Source organism: Triturus cristatus, chromosome 3_1, assembly GCF_964204655.1.
Source record: "Triturus cristatus chromosome 3_1, aTriCri1.1, whole genome shotgun sequence".
NCBI classification, from domain to species: domain Eukaryota; kingdom Metazoa; phylum Chordata; class Amphibia; order Caudata; family Salamandridae; genus Triturus; species Triturus cristatus.
In genome coordinates this window covers 716904926-716921095 of record NC_140583.1, presented here as the reverse complement: position 1 = coordinate 716921095, position 16170 = coordinate 716904926, and the positions used below count along the sequence as shown (strand labels likewise).

The following is a 16170-nucleotide window of genomic DNA, read 5'->3' as shown; positions in this document are numbered from 1 at the left end:
CCCCTCACCAGTCAGAAGCTTCAAGATCATTTCACAGTAGACACTCAAGTGGGAGTGCAGGAGACACAACTAACTTGTTAGGGCCTGTCACACCTCCCCATCCAAACTTATCATTGCCATGGGATGGAGCTTAGCTCTGTTGTCTGCATAAGTCACCTGGTGATACACCCCAGGTATGATCTCCTGTGCCCCCATGTAATGTCGCTCTGGTCCTTAATGCCTTGCAACACTCCCCTTTTAAGCCACTAACTTCTGTTTCTCTGGAGTTTCTGACCCTGAAGTTGTGTTTTCTGGTTGCTATCACCTCAGAAAGGCGTTTGAGGGAGATTGGCACCTTGCTTTGTCACCCTCCCTTCTTGAGGGTTTTTTCAGACAAGGTGTTCCTTCGCCCTGACCCCGTCATTCTTCGCAAGGTACCCTCTCCTTTCCATTTGGTCCAGGATATTGTTCTTCCTGCCTTTTTTCCTTACCCCTCTACGATTGGAGTAAATCCTGATTTGACAAGAGGTCTTGTAATTTACCTTGAGCAAACCACCTCTTTTTGTCAGGTGAATTTTCTGTTTGTCACTTTTGGGGTTGCCAAGCAGGGTCATTGCCCTATGATGTATACTCTTTCTTATTGCGTTAGGTCAGCTATTTCATTTTCCTATTTTCATTCAGGGAATTATCTTCCTCCTGTCATTCAGGGGCATTCCACCAGGGGTGTTACTTCCTCCTGGGCGTCCTTTAAGGGCGCCTCGTTAAAGGAAGTTTGTGCAGCTGCAACTTGGTCTTTCCTTCATGCCTTCATCTCCCATTATAAATTGAGGATGGTGGGAGTGTTTTCTGGGGTTTTTGGTTCTGCGATTCTTGCTGCAGTTCACTGATTTGTGCTCATCTGCAAAAAAACTTTCTTTGCATCCAAGTGGTTGTTGGTTTTCATTTTTGTTTCGTCTGGTGCTTTGGTATACGCTCTAGGGTGACTGTGACAAGGAAGACGGAGGAGGAAGGTAATGACTTGGTTACTTACCGGTAATCTTCATTTACTCCGAGTCATGGTCTTCCTCGTCACAGTCCTTTTCCCTCCCTCTTGCCCTTGGTTGTTGGGCACGAGCAAAAAATGATAATGGCCCTTCTGGTTGCTGCACTGGTTGTTGGGTCTTCTTTGCTTCTTTCCTTTGGTTGAGTTGTTCTTTTGCTTGGTTGTGTATTCCAGGATATGGTCTGGGTTTGCCCCACCCTTATAGGTCAGGTGAAAGGTACTTCCTATCAACCCGCCATGTTGGGTGGGATTTTTTTCTATGGGTGAACAATGTGCCCTGAATACGTAGTGCTCCAAGGTGACTATGATGAGAAAGACTATGACTCAGAGTAATGAAGAATACTGGTGAGTAACCAAGTCTTTTTTTCCACACGTGCGAATAGGATCATATGTACTGATTTCACCTCCGGCACCGTGAAGAGACTGCTATGCATTTCAAAAAGCGTTTCACTGGGACCCTTATAAATCCTCTCAATATAAATTACATTTTTAGACACTTTCAGCATTCTATAACTGTGTTACACGGAAAACGGTATAAAACAGCTAAAGATGTAAAAAGACAGCTAATCACTTAAATGACTGGAAAGAAAATTATACAAACAGATAGAAGTCAATCACAAGCCCACCAATTGGGCTCTTAAACGTAGAATCTCAGTATCAATTTCTAAGTAGCTGTATGTACACACAACACAGAAGATGCAACAATAATAAGTGGAATGCGGGAAGGGGCCTGCAATCTTTCAAAGAGACAAAAAGTGGGTCACTGGTAGTTAAAAAACAGTAATGACAGAGGCCTAAAAGACTATATGGGCGTTTTACAGTACTAGGGGTCAAATAAAGGAATCAGAGCAGGGCGTGCAGGGACCACTGGGGGAAATAGAGAGAAGGCTCCATTGAAGAGGATTAAGCAACAAACTAAGGGTGCAGCTAGTAAGCCTAGGGAGTTGTAGGGCATAGGGAAAAAGCAGAGAAAAGGAAGAGATAAAGAATTTTTAAAAGGGTGCGGATGTTTGCTGTTTCCTCCAAAAAATGAAACAATTATTAATTCAAAAAAGTAAACCACATAAAATATCATAATTTAAGAAACTGTTTTTATATAAATCAAATTTGAATAACTTTTTTTGCATTGACAGATCTAACAGTAAATTATTTGAATCAAAGTTCTAGATCCATTTCATCTAGTAGATGGTGTTGAGTGCAGATTCACAAATCTAGAACTTATAAACCAAAATATGCTTTTATGTAAGACTATACTAACGTCAGTTCCCCACCAGACACTAGTTGTCTATCCCTGGGCATCTATGTGAACCTCCTGGTAAAAAAAAAAACGTAGTATCTTCTTTGGTGAGTGTTTTTTTTGGGTGCGACAACCATTTTTGGTTTTACCTAACTGTGCTTACTAGTTTCCTGTCTGGTGCGTGTTAATGTTCCTCCTTTATTGACTACACTATGTCACTGATTCAATTGACTATTAAGACATTTCAGTAGGTATACTTTTAAAACCTCTTTAAAAACATAGGAGCAATAAACGAAATAAACTGGAGAAGAGACCAGCAGACAGGCCTATCAGAAGAGTCATGCAAGGCTGTGGTAAAGCTGGACCTGGCAAAAAAAAACACGCCAAATGCTGAATATTTTGGAAAACCTATTTTCCACCTTACCCTGGTTTATATTTTTTGTTTGCTTTGATGTAACTGGAAGTCATTATTTCTGGAGATTTGGGGCACATTTTTTAACACATGTATCTTCTATTATTTTTTTTTTCTGTGAAGTAATGTTAGTGAAGGCTACTTGTGTTTCATTATTTTGAAACCATTCTTGGTACGTTTTGCATAGTTGGATACATACATGTGTGATGTTAAGCTGTTCGAAATTTCAAGGTCTCGCTCTCCAGTTTGTCTCCTGTCTGTTTCAAATTTCTATCTAATCAGAATATAAATCCAATAATATGCAATCCGCTCCACCTCATCATACTGTCTAAACTCTCCTTTGTTATTGTCTGTGCTAGGTCTTTTCATATTTCTTTTTACTTTCTCCCTGTTCTATTCGGTCTCCCTTTCACTCTCCAGCTTCAGCTGTCCCCCTTTTCTCTCTTTCTTTCCATTCTCCATTGCTCTCTCCCCCACTTTTCACCTCTTCCATTTCCTCTTCTTCCCTCACTCCTGTGTTCTTTCACATTTTCTCCGGTCCCCCCTTTCTATCCATCTCTTCTTCTGTTAGTACATCAACCCTCCCCCCCTCACCCCCCTCCCCCCCCCCGCAAACACACACACACACACTGACGCCATTAAAAAATACTTACGACATTGTTCCATGCTTCGCCAGCGAACACAAACGCACACGTCGTTACAGACCTGGGCGTAGGCGGCCAGCACCGTGCACAAGGAGTCGCAGTCCCCATCGACGTCGCAGCCGCAGGTGTCACTGACACACGCGTCGTAAAACGGAGCGGGGTCCACCTGTAGCGGGAAGTTGAAAGAGACCTTGGTATCAGCATCCACATCTGTATCACGAGCGCTGCAATAAAAATAGCATCTCATCTTGAAGCATGGCCTGCCGCGGCGCCAACCGTGGCATGCCACCTCTGGAAAACACAAGAACATGGCCTGGCACCCTGATGGAGCACGGCTGCCACCGATGACTTCTCTACAAGGCTTATTGTGAAAACACCCATCAAATGCCAGATCTGCCAGGAGCTCGCCTGAGCAGTAATGTATGCGTGTGGTGTAACCGGAAGGCCCCAGGGCATCACGTGTATGTATCTGTAGATACATACACGTAAGCCTGCTACAAAGCTGCATCTCCCCTCCATATTAGCTGAGGGATTCACCCTATGGGTGACCTCTTTCCTCATTTATCGGGTGACAGAGACATGGTAAAGGGCCAGAACATCATCTGGCTGTTGGATTATTTCATTTGCTCCATTTGCGGCTGCTAAAACCACTGGAGCTGGAGTTATGGCATCTTTGGAACTTTGCAAAGATGACAGAAGCTGCTCAGTGAAGGATTTACATTTTTATTTCAACTCACAAGGAGCATTGGAGCAACCTCGGACCACAACGGATCCAAAAAACCTTTCCCCTCCCTGGGTAAAGTGACTATGAAGTGCAAAGCCCACCGCCTGAATCTACAGAACGTTTTACATGTTCTCACTTGATATGCAAGCAAATGTGGGTCCATGCCTGCCGCTCTGCTGTGGGGGTGAGGGCGTGTTGGGCCCATCTTCTAAAAGGAGCTACAATAATAATAACCGGCCTCTGGGGGTGGTTAATGGTTCATAGCTGTACTTTTAATAGAAAGCCAATTAGGTACCTCACTGCTGCACGTCCCAGTGAAGTCACTCCCAAATTCAGTCTTTCTATTACAAGGTAACTCAGCCCTTGTCACTATCAGGGTGAAGAATGTGTGAATGAAATCAGACTAAAAGATCCCCCTTAGGGCAGACTGGATTTGCAACTGTCTCAGGGAAAGATGGAAAGGATTCTGAGGCTCAACCATGGGCTTACAAACAATAACATGGGGCTTCCAGAGGTCTCGCACCAGAGCCAGCCACCCTGAACTATGAGTGGGCATGTATGGTAGAGCAGGAAGCAGATTCGAGCTCCCAGTCACAACTCCGCCCTGCAGGCTTTGTTTCCCACCAAGGTGAGGCCACATTGGCTGCCCCTCCTGATTGACACATCTCAGATTTTAAACTATGTTTGACCCTTCGATATATGGTTTCTAGCTGGGCCAACGTTTTGAATACTCTAGGACGCCTGCTGGGCTGTTCATACTATGGAGGTGGTAAAATGACTTTACAAATGTGGGCACAGATGTCACGGTTGACTCCCATGGGGCAGTGTAGTACTTTCCACTCAGAACTACATCTTCTCTTATCCATTAACCTACACCATTTCCATTAGAGTGGTACAATGAATCCTCAAAGCAAAGAGTCCATTCTGTCTGTCAAGTCCACCTCCATCTGCAAGTGTCCATCTCCATCAGTGTCCCACTGTTGAACTTGCAAGTTTAATGTGGTAGCCACACTCCTATACACCTGTGGACCATATGCCATTCATTTGCCCAACCATAGGCTTGCCGTCTCACCCGGACTGAGAAGCAAGCCTTTAAGTACCTTTTAGAGTTCCTTGAAGTGCTCCAGGCAGGTGCCTGGTGAGGTATTTCATCACTGCCCTCATCTCGCCAGATCAGTATGCCAGACCTAAAAGCACTGAAAGGTCCCAGTCACACCCCCTGACAATAACATGAGGGCTCAATACACAGATAAGCACATGTATGATTCTGATAAACTAATGTATAGTGTCAGACCCAGGGTGTTTAGAGTAACTAATGCTGTTGAGCTCCTCCACACGGACAGCGTTATATCGCATACACAAGCGGAAGTGTAGCCATACGCTGAGCAATGTGGTAACATATTTATGTGGTTACATTTTTTTGATCTTTACAAGGTGATGAGGCCCAACTTTCTGCATCTATTGACAGCTCAGAGATTTAAAGACTCAAAACATGTACCACGTGAACCTGTAACATGCCATTGTGTCACCGATGGGAGGTAAGTGCCAGTCGAGATCTAAGCCCACACTAACATTTCATTGACTGGCGCCCCGCAGGCAGTCAGATGCCATGCCATGCCTACCAGCCTGAGCCTACGGCACAGCAATAATCCCGCTGGGAACCAGCATTCACAGTTCTAAAAAGAGCGGTTTCCCCACTTTCATCCCTGACCCAATTCTTGAATGCTGGACACCGATGACTGTGCTGGGACATGAATCCCATTGTGTACTGTTTCCTTGCAGAACTTTTTACCCATTTCTCAATAGTAATTAATTCAACTAAACTCCACGTAGACTCAAATGTCATCTACAGCCGGGTTTTTGCTTTGCTGGTTTGAGACTGGTCCCCATTGGTGGGAATGTGTAGACTGTGGGAGACTACCTCACCTGTTGATCCTCTGCAGATTCACCAAGGACACACATTTCTCTGCTGCTACTCTCGGCGGGCCAGATGTGCTGTGGCAGTGCCTAGTTGTGCACACACACGCTTTCCCCCTAATAGTGAATGCTTTGATTAAGGGGGTGGGTCAATCTATCTGTGCAAAAAAAAAACCAATAACCCATGCCTTCTGGTCCTTTTCTTTTCCGATGTATAGGCGTTTCTTTTAAAGAGGTAAACACCACGTTTCACCTAGAAATGGTAATTGACAGAAAGGCAGACTGGATCGTCATGACCTACCGAATGAGTGTGTGAACTGGTTCGATGGTGCAATGACATTTTAATGCTAGTCGAGAAACCCTCCTCGTTTGGAGTCGAAGCTCCTCCGAGATACTATATTCATCATATGCCTAGTGAGCCTGCCTTTTCCCAGAATTTATTGCATGACCTGGCTGTCACCACTGAACTCGGAGGGCAGAAGAGGACCTTAGCAGGGGTACCAACTTTCTGCCAGAAGCCACTGGAGACCGAGACTCCTTACTCTGCGGTAGTCAGGACTAGCAGAGGCCGCCCCTGAAGGGGGCCTCGAGGCAGCCGCGGTCGGTAGTAGGAGTAACTGCAGGGCGGTGACGTGGGGAGGGGGAGGGGCAGGGTGGGGGGTAGTAAACTATGGATTACGGAGGTTTACAGGTAAGTTAACATATAAATTAATAAAACGAATTTCGTTCCATGCACTGCATCGCATTTGGGCATGCAGTGCACGCAACGATATTCGTTTTATTAATTTATATGTAGGGCTCCCGGTTTTATGGTATTTATTTTTTTGACATTTCTGTCTGTATTTATCCATATTTATTTTTTGTCAACTTTATTTGTATTTATCCATATTTATTATGGGTTTTGTGAAAAAATTAAGCTGAAACTGGTATATTTCCAAATTTATTTAAGCAATAAACATGCAGTCATGCTTGAATATCTTCCAAGTTTCAGTGATACGCAGAGGATAAATCAATGCCCTTATATGAAAATATGCACATTTCAGTATCAGCCTTATGCATATTTACTGCTGTTTAAGCCTCTTTACTAAAAATGTCTTTCTTTTTCAACCCCCTTACCTATCAATCCACACAGTTATTGGCCTGGCAGTCATGGCAAAGTGTATTTAGAATCATTAAAAAAGCACCCAATTTCCGTTTTTATCCACATTTAAAAATAAATACAGACAAGAAAATAAATGGTTTTCTGTCTGTATATATCTGTAAAAATCAGTAAAAACGGAAAACAGGGAGCCTTATTTATATGTTAACTTACCTGTTTTAGAGTCTGTGGCCTCATTAACGCAACTCAGCTGTCCTGCTGGCTGCGCCGGGGCTGGGCATGTAGCGGCACGCCGAACGGGCCGGAGATCACTCACTCCGGGTTAACTTTTTTAGGGATAACTACCTGCTTTTGAAATAATATTGCAAAAGCAGGGGTTGCAAAGAGCCAGGCTACCCTGCCAACATTTCCCCCACACCCTAGGCACTCACCGACACCTCCTGAACCACAAAATCATAGGGTTCTCTGTGAAACGTCTCCCAAGATCGTTTCTCCATCCTCTACTCCAGGAACGCATCTGGTGAGTCTGGGTGCAGAGTGATTCTCGGGAGCACAAAGGATGCTTTATTTCGAATTGTCCTTTCTTTTCATGTCATCGCGGCGCGCCCCGCCTGCCAGCGCGTACATAAAATAATGGCATGCCCTTTCGGGCTCTTGTTCCTTTTATGAAGCAAGTAAATCAAATGTATACAAATTATACCTGATTGCCGGCGCTCGCATATATTCACTTCTGCTGGACATTGTACAATGTTTATTGACAGTCCTGCATACTTCCAGCCTGCCACGCCCCAGCTCAGACGAAAGCCCGCCTTCAGCCATTCCTCAACGGAAATGAAACAAGGTTCCGTGAAAGGCAGGCACGATCTGCTGCAGTGTCATCACTAATGTGATGACGCCACGCATTTTCAGTATGCCTGGGCCAGGGTGGACTTCCTATGAGGACATACCAGGCAGCAGCCACAGAAGGAGAGCAGGCATTTATTTAAATAATTACCGGGCCATCGATCTGCCGGAGGCGAACAATTGTATAGACCCGGCCCGGTGAAATAAGTGCCGGTGCTGAGCACCGGAAAGCACCGGCACAAATTAAGCCCTGGGGCTGTCCATGCACCCAGCGGCCAGTGGATCCCATCCCCAGTTCTGATATTTACCTGGAGGCTGCACGTTTCCGGTGGGTCGGCCCGAAGTACTCGGCGGCATCCCACGGCCTGCACAAACAGGTACGCACGCATCTCTGGCAACAAGCCAACCCCAGGGGGGGAACCCTATGACAATCTGGGCCGCGGGTGGCTGGCCTTCTCCTTCTTTGCTCCTGGGCCCCTGTCAGCGCCGGGACGCCTCAGGATGGTACGGTGGCGGGCGACGTCGCCATAGTGGGGCCGGCTCTGGACTCGGGGGTGCCCCCGAGGGGGGTGCCTCTGTTTGGACTCTGTAAAGATTTCTCCCTATAATACAGGTTTGGACCCTCCTCAATTTGCACGCTTTTCGACGGAGTCTCTCCCGCACGCTTGTTCTACCCCCATTGACTTCTGCCGCGCTACCAGTACCCATAGACAAGTCATTGGGGGGGGGGGGCACCAGGCAGGCAAAAACCGACAGGCCGGTGCGGGTTGTAACCCACAGCAGGCAGCGGTGAGTAGCCGGCAGGGCTTGTTCCCCCTACCATTTCTTTTCCGCAAACGACTGGGGCCCACAGCTGACGAGATGGCGACTGGCCGCAGCAGCCGCAACGCGGTCCAAGCCAAACTTGACAAATTTGCCCTGGTGTTGGAACCGTTGGCCGTCTGGGTCAAGGGGGATCCAGAGATCCGGGGGATCAAATGGTCTGCGGACCATGAGGATCGCATTTCTTTATACGCCGATTTTATTCCCTTATATTTGGTCTCTCCAGCACCATCTATACGGCGGGTGCTGCACATTTTCCATATTTTTAGTTCCCACTCGAACTCTAGGATAAATTGGTCCAAGTCCCAAATGTTTGCGTTGTGGGGGGCTACCCCCACCGGTCCAAGGGGCTATGAGATACCGGTCGCAGCCCGCGGCTTCCGCTACCTTGGCATTTTTGTCACCCCGGATGCTGATCTCTTCTATGAACATAACCTGATTGAGCCTCTTCAACGCCTTAAGTCTGATGCCCTCCACTGGCGATCTCTCCCCCTCACCCTCTTGGGTCGTGCGTCGCTGTTTAAAATGTTAGCGCTTACATGCTTTTTGTATGCGCTGCAAAATGCCCCCATACCTACTACAGAGTCCTACTTTGCCCAAATTGATGGCGTTGTACGGGGCCTTTGATGGAAAGACCGATCCCCACGCATTGCACTATCCAAGCTCATGATGGGATGGTATGATGGGGGCATAGGGTTCCCAGACCTACGACTCTACTATCAGGCCTCCCAGTTGATTGCTATCAACAGCTGGGTGTTTGGCCAATATGATGATCTCAACTTTCGCACGGACCGTTGGCTTATGGGAACAAGTGGCTATCATAGGGCACTGTACACAAATCCCCGCAAATTGCAGTTAACTGGCACCACTGCCCGTACAGTGGAGACCTGGCACAAAGTCACGAGACAGCTGGGGTGGTATAACCGCCTGACCAAGGCGACCCCGTTATGGGAGCCTGAAAAGCTGGGTCGGCTCAGTCAATGCCCTGAGTTTGATAAATGGGACACAATAGGGATTTCCACAGTGGGAGACATGTGGGTGAAGGGGAGGATGGCCTCATTTAGTGACCTCCGGACAAAATTCCAACTTGCACCATCGGAGGCCTTTAGGTACCAACAGATTAGACATGCTTTTTTGACAGCCTTTCCTAAGGGGACCCCTCTTCCCCGAATCCTCCCCCCTGGAGGACAGGTTGCTATTAGACCCCATGGACCGCAAGGCAATCTCGCTCACGTACAAAAAGCTTGTCATTAACCGTCCTGATCCAATGCAGAATCTGAAAGGGTGCTGGGAAACAGACCTGGGTATTATAGAAGACGAGGATTGGCGTGACGCTTTGGCCTCCCCCATGGAAGTAGCCGTTCCCATGCGGTTACGGTTAATCCAGTTGAAGATTCTCCATAGAGTGTACTTCAATGCCAAACTCCTATTCTGACTGGGTAGGCATCCTGACACACTCTGTCGCCCCACACTGTAACCTAGTAGGTACTGTTTTCCATATTCTATGGGAATGCCCACAAATACAGCAGTATTGGGAAGCAGGCACCCGTCAAACTGTAAGAACTTGTGATAAGCCCCTGCAGATGTCCCCCCAGCTCTGCCTCCTAAACATTTGGATGGTGACTGACCTCTCCCAGGCTGAACAGGCTTGGGCCGCGATGGGCTTCACTATTGCAAAGCGCAACATTGCACAGAAATGGGGGGCGGACGGGGTCCCGTTGGTTAGAGATTGGGTAAAGGATATGGATGCGGCTATGATCGCAGAAAAAACAGTATTCAAAGGACGGGGCTTCCCTGGGAAGTGGGACCACAAGTGGGGGAAATGGTACAGATACCGAGGCGATATTTGTATCTCCCCTACGATAGAGTTGCGGCGCGAACAACAAGGAATGTTGGACCAGGTAGAGTCTGAGGTTGTAGCTTCTCCCCTCCCCGAGTAGGGAAATATACCATGCATAAACCTACATTATTTTCTGTGTTTGTTCATGTGTCCATCCCTAGTAATGTGCCCTGAGGAAGGCTGACCAGCGACCAGAGGCTCGAGAGAGTGCTTGGAAGTGTATGGATATGGAGTTCTGGACACATTATGGGGAGTTCGTAATCACTGTACTGACTCATGATGTATGCCGATACTTTGTTGTTGCCAATAAAAATTGTTTTTAAGAAAAAGAAAAATAAGATCGTGTTAGGAAAGTGTGCTTCGTTTACATTTGGATGAAAGGTCAGGAAATTTCTTTGGGTTAAAGTCACGGCGTGGAGGATTACGTTCGAAGGCCTCGCTGCTAGGCACATTCAATGCATCGCAGCTTTAAGATTTGGAGCAAAGAGTTAGAACACCTGTGATTAGCGTGGACCTGAAAGAGTTGACCAGTTTATTTCTTCCAGTGTGAGACTTGAAGTCTGCATAGCGGCCACCGCGACAGTCAGAAGGCCAATGTGAGCTTATCACCGCCTGGGACACTGCATAATGGGCGCAGTGATTGTTAAATTTTGCATGATTGCATAAAAGCTCTTGTGAATGCACAAGGCCCCCGCAGCAGCGTAAGCTGCTTTCACCGCAGAACTGTCTCGCCACTGTATAAATGACCTATTCAGACAAGACCTACTGCCCGTGGCTATAAGAAATATTCCTGAAAATATATAACATTGCCCGGAATGTCCTGAACCTCCACTCAACTGTATGAAGGCGGGGTCGCTGTTTTAAATCTGGCATGACTGCATTACGGGCTGTGTTGTTTGTAAAACAGCCCACGCGAGTATAGAACACCAAAGGAGACCATGTAATGGCTTCTGTAATTATGTAAATAATCTCTAGTGCGTCCGAAGCTATCGACACACACACACACACTTGTTTGGCCATACTGGGGTGGCGCAAACTAATATCGAGAGAACATTACGAGCCTGAAGGACGGAATGGTCTGAAAACAGGCGAAGGACTAAATTGAGAGGTAATCTGAATCTCAAAATCTCCACCTTCACTGGGACAGGCCACAGTGTGGGTATAATGGCTTTATTTCAATTAACTGGGAGGGTTGGGATGTAGTTCAGCAGTAAGAGCTTCCAACTGGGCAGCGGGGAACCAGTGTCCAATCCTCGGCATTGTCTCACGTACAAACAGCCAACCGGCTCCCACGGAGGGCAAGTAAGCCCTCCCCCCCACGACGCCACTAAGATAAATTAAATGAAGAAAACGTCGGAGCAGAGAAAAAGGGTTCTATCCCCGTCATCATCTAGCTGCCTGCGATGTTAGGCAAATCACTTCAGAGTGGCTGGTATGTACAGAGATGGAGACACAAGCGTCTTTTGAAATGGAGAGACGGGGCGGGTGTAAGACTGGAAAGTTAAGGTGGGCGCAGGTGAAAAAGGCAGAGCCCCCCCCCCCAACAGGCTTGTGGGTCACCTCTGTCCTGGACATCAGGCTAGCACCCCAGTAGCAGAATGGGGGCCACGGGGCTTCACTGGCATGGGGGGAAAGAGGCCAGCCAGCCATTTGAGGCAGGGGATACATCGCACGTCGCCCGATGTAGTAATAATCTCGTCCCCTGGCCCCCCTCCTCACCAAGATATGCGGGCAAAAGATGAATGCAGGCAGTGGCTGAAGTGTGCCGGAGCCCATAGAGGGACAGACGCCTGCATAAGATGGCGGGTTGTAGATACTACAGGGCCCGGGTCAGGTCAGAGGCCCGTGAGTGGTGCCCATCCAAAGTTGCAGGAATAAAGTCATAATCTTTACAACGGCATGGCCCTACGCCACCGGCAACGCAAACTCCCGTTTCATCCCCCAGAGTAAGAAATAATTACAGTGGAGTAGGTAGTGCAGCAGGGCGGATACTAATCAGGGCTACTGGTTTCACAGTGGTACTCACCGGGGGGAGCCTGCCAGGAGCAGGGGTGAAGTAGAGGATGTAAATTAAAAATAAAAAAAATATATATATATATGCTGTATCATGCCTCCACAGTCAGTATCTGACTGTCTCCCGCTTTTTGATTTCATGTACGACCCATGGTGAGAGGAGACAGTGCTGTTAGACTCCGAAAAGGACATGAGAGTGCCACGACATAACAGCAAAGACGAAGCAGAGCACACCATGGCGTTTGTGGGAAGATTGCCGTCAGAGCTTACCAGACGTCTGCCTCCCAGAGACACAGCTAGAGGTTGGTATCCTAGCACGCGAGAGGAGTACCGGCATGGGCAGGCCCACAGAAAGAGCAGCCAGCGGGAGGAGCAAAGGGATGCCATAGGGTAGTGGGAGCCGCAGGAAGATGGAAGCCTCCCTGCGGCGTGGCGGAAACAAAGGTGTATTGGTTTGGTTATGGAAACACACCGACAGGGCGGTGTGTAGGAGGGCCACTCACTCTGGGATGTCTCATGGCTGGGTGAGTATGCCTGACAAAAATCGGGGTAGCAAACGGAGATGGCACTCACAGCCCAGCCCCCGCCAGACGGCAGGGCACAAAAGAGACTAGAAAGGTAGCGAGTTGGGGCCTAACTCCGGGTAAAGGCTACCCCCCACATGCAAAGCGGCGTGGAAAACAACAAAGAACAATCTACGAGCTGTCAGGGTGATTTACGACTCTGCGAGATGCAAATGAGCAAAAGACAAACTAGTGATTTATGGCCAGACGATGATTTATGGCCGATGATTTATGATGCCCATGCAGAATGATTTATGACAACAGAATGATGACAGATTTGTGACAGAAGGATTTATGACAGCCTGGTGATTTATGACCATGATTTGCGACAGAATGATGTATGACACCCGGTGATTTATGACCCATGATTTATGTCCAATGACACCGAGTGATAACCAATTTGTGATCATGTATGATAATTGATGTTATGACCCCGGCCACCAGAAGGTGTCCAGGGGAGTGTACAAATATGATGTATGTAATGAATAATAAAAACTGCGGCCAACAACACCACAAAAATACAATGACTGTAGGCTGTGTTCATAATGCAGATACACAAGTATGGTACAGGTCCCGGATTGGGCGCAGTGCGGGTGTTATGGTCCTGCCTGTGGCAGCTCCCTGCAGACTCCCACAGAAGCTCTGAGGGCTGGAGAGGAAGGGGCTGCCGACCCGCTTCTGGCAACTGCAACTGTTCAGCAGATGGATCGAAAAGGCACAGAAAAGAATCAACGTTTTTTTCCTTTTTCAAAGTTTGTAACATTTGCAGTTATTCCTTCTCTTTCAAGTCCTTTAATTTTAAACCTCGTCTAATTAAATTGACCGACAGAACGTCGCTCTAGTCGTCACAGGATGAGAATGTACCTTCTGCTGAGCGAGGCTTGACTGGCTGCCACAGAAGTAACCAGCCAGGTGATGGGAATGTTTTCAAACCAAGTGCTGGGCAGTGATGTGACCTCGTTAGTAGTCCTGGGGGCTCGGGATTGGGTGTTTACTTTGTGACATAGTCTGCTGCACGGCAAAGGCTATTTCCATATTATCTGCTGAAATTCGAACAGCTCAAAAGGCCCTGGATTTCAAAGCGTGGCCCTCCTGCTTTTCAGGAGTCCACGCAAATTAACATATTGAACGAATTGTCCAAAGAGATCTCCAATGTTCTTTGCTTAGCCTTGCTTGCTTGCAGGATTTGCCATGCTGGAATCAGGGAGCGCACAGGTAAGTGATAGAGCAGGAGATCAGCGGCTGGTAATGCAATGTGAAGAGTCCGGAGGCACCAGGACCGATCCACAGCTTAGATCCTGCAAACAAGAAGTCCTGACAGCCAACATGGCCGCACCCAAGACTAACTACAAGAAAAAAGGAAAGTCACATACAGACACACCTTTGCGATATATATTTTTTTCAGGAGGTTTCACAGAACGAGACGCTGCTCCAAACCTGCTTAAAAAGAGCATTAAGCAGAAACAAAAATGTAGCAATTTTATGTAATCACTAGAAACAGATCAGAATCTAAACCATCATGAGGACGTCAGGCACCTGAGAATGGCACGGAGCAAAGACTTTGCTGGCAATGACACTGCACTTCTTCTGCGCCCACTCTCGACTTTCTTTCTTATCGGTGCAGGAGCTTTGTTCTTCCACAGCATCAGGGCAGTTACGGGACATCTTCCAGCTGTTGCCAAATTCCATGACATCCTCAGTGATGGCCTTGTTTCTGGTGGTAAAATCATTGTTTCTGTCGCCATTGTAGTCCCCGCAAAGGCCGCACAGTTTTCCCTGTAAAATCCAGTAAAGACAGTGTCATTGAGTAGTAACCATGCAAGTTAAACTTCAGCAAACGACAGTATGGGAAACTACACCACCACATCAGGAACTATTTCAAATTAGATACAGGGACAGTTACTACCTGGGGCCCTATTAAGGAATTGTCCCGGGGGCACAACCGGCGTTTGCACCAGCTTTGTGCGCCCGAGGCACTTTGGTATTACAGAAGGGTCCCCAGTTGCTTGTGTGTGCCATTCTGTAATATCAATAGCGCTGGCGCACATAAAGCTCAAGTGCTATCTTCAGGGGGTGTACCCTCATTTGCATGGGGCATAGCCTCATGCAAATGAGAGAATCCCTTTGCCTCTGCACTGTATTATAGACGAAGATGCAGAGGTAAAGAAGCGGTCAGGAGGTACACTGATTGCAGCTCTCTGGAGAGGCAAAGGGGGCCATGGACCCCCAGACATCCCCATGACGGGTTGCCGCCTGCACTGTGAAACATGGAGCAGATTCAAAGCAGCTGCTCCGCTTTCAACTGAAAGTGCTGTCCCATGGCAGCACAAGTGCGTGGCTGTCCTGAGGGCAGCGCATCCCATGTAATAGGGCGCACTTTCCCTATTTGCTCTCAGTGCACCTGTTTTAAGGTGCACACAGGGAAAGTGCGCCCTTTACATAAAAGGGACCAAGGTAGCTGATTTATCCTAGTAACTGTTTAGTGAGGGCAAGGCTGGCCCTAAATCGGATTGACCAGGATAGCGCCCTGAGCAGAAAGAACAATTGGTGTTTGATGTGGGGTAGGTGGTTATTTCAGTGTGATAGCAGGAGGTGTACGAAAGAAGGAAAGAGAGCAGGGGGTTGACAGGGGGCTGACAGTAACACTGAAGTTCATTAAGGGCTGATTACAAAGTCTTTAACGGGGCGATTGAGACCAAGTGGGATGGGCTAGCTGCTGTTTACATAACATTAAGTCAGGCAGCTCCCTGCCACGCCCTTTGTAATATTGGCACTCCAGGTCAGGGCCCAGCTTGCCCATGCCCAAGGCCGGCCTTGAGGGAAGCAACTGGAACAGTGCGGGGCAGAAGTTAGGAACGTGGACTCTTTTCCTCTCTGGATGCTGTGGGCCTTGTTTATGAGGAATTGGCATAGGGCAGAGCCGCAAGACGTCTTGAACTACTGCCCTACGCCAATGTGAAAGGGCAGGAATGCACCGTATTTATGAAATACAGTGGATTCCTGTCCTTTTCCCAGTGCTTTAAATGGGCCGGTAC

The 16170-nt window shown here is 47.7% G+C and overlaps 1 protein-coding gene across 1 annotated transcript in view; it reads right to left on the bottom strand.

The window, feature by feature from the left end:
• LOC146860841 (uncharacterized) overlaps positions 1-16170 on the bottom strand; it is a 915295-nt gene that overhangs the window by 499724 nt on the left and 399401 nt on the right. The window contains exons 24-25 of the mRNA XM_085646176.1: positions 14672-14911; positions 3324-3480 (exon numbers count right to left, since the gene is read on the bottom strand). Of these exons, the coding sequence (XP_085502302.1) occupies positions 3324-3480; positions 14672-14911 (397 nt within the window). The remainder of the gene's footprint in view (positions 1-3323; positions 3481-14671; positions 14912-16170) is intronic.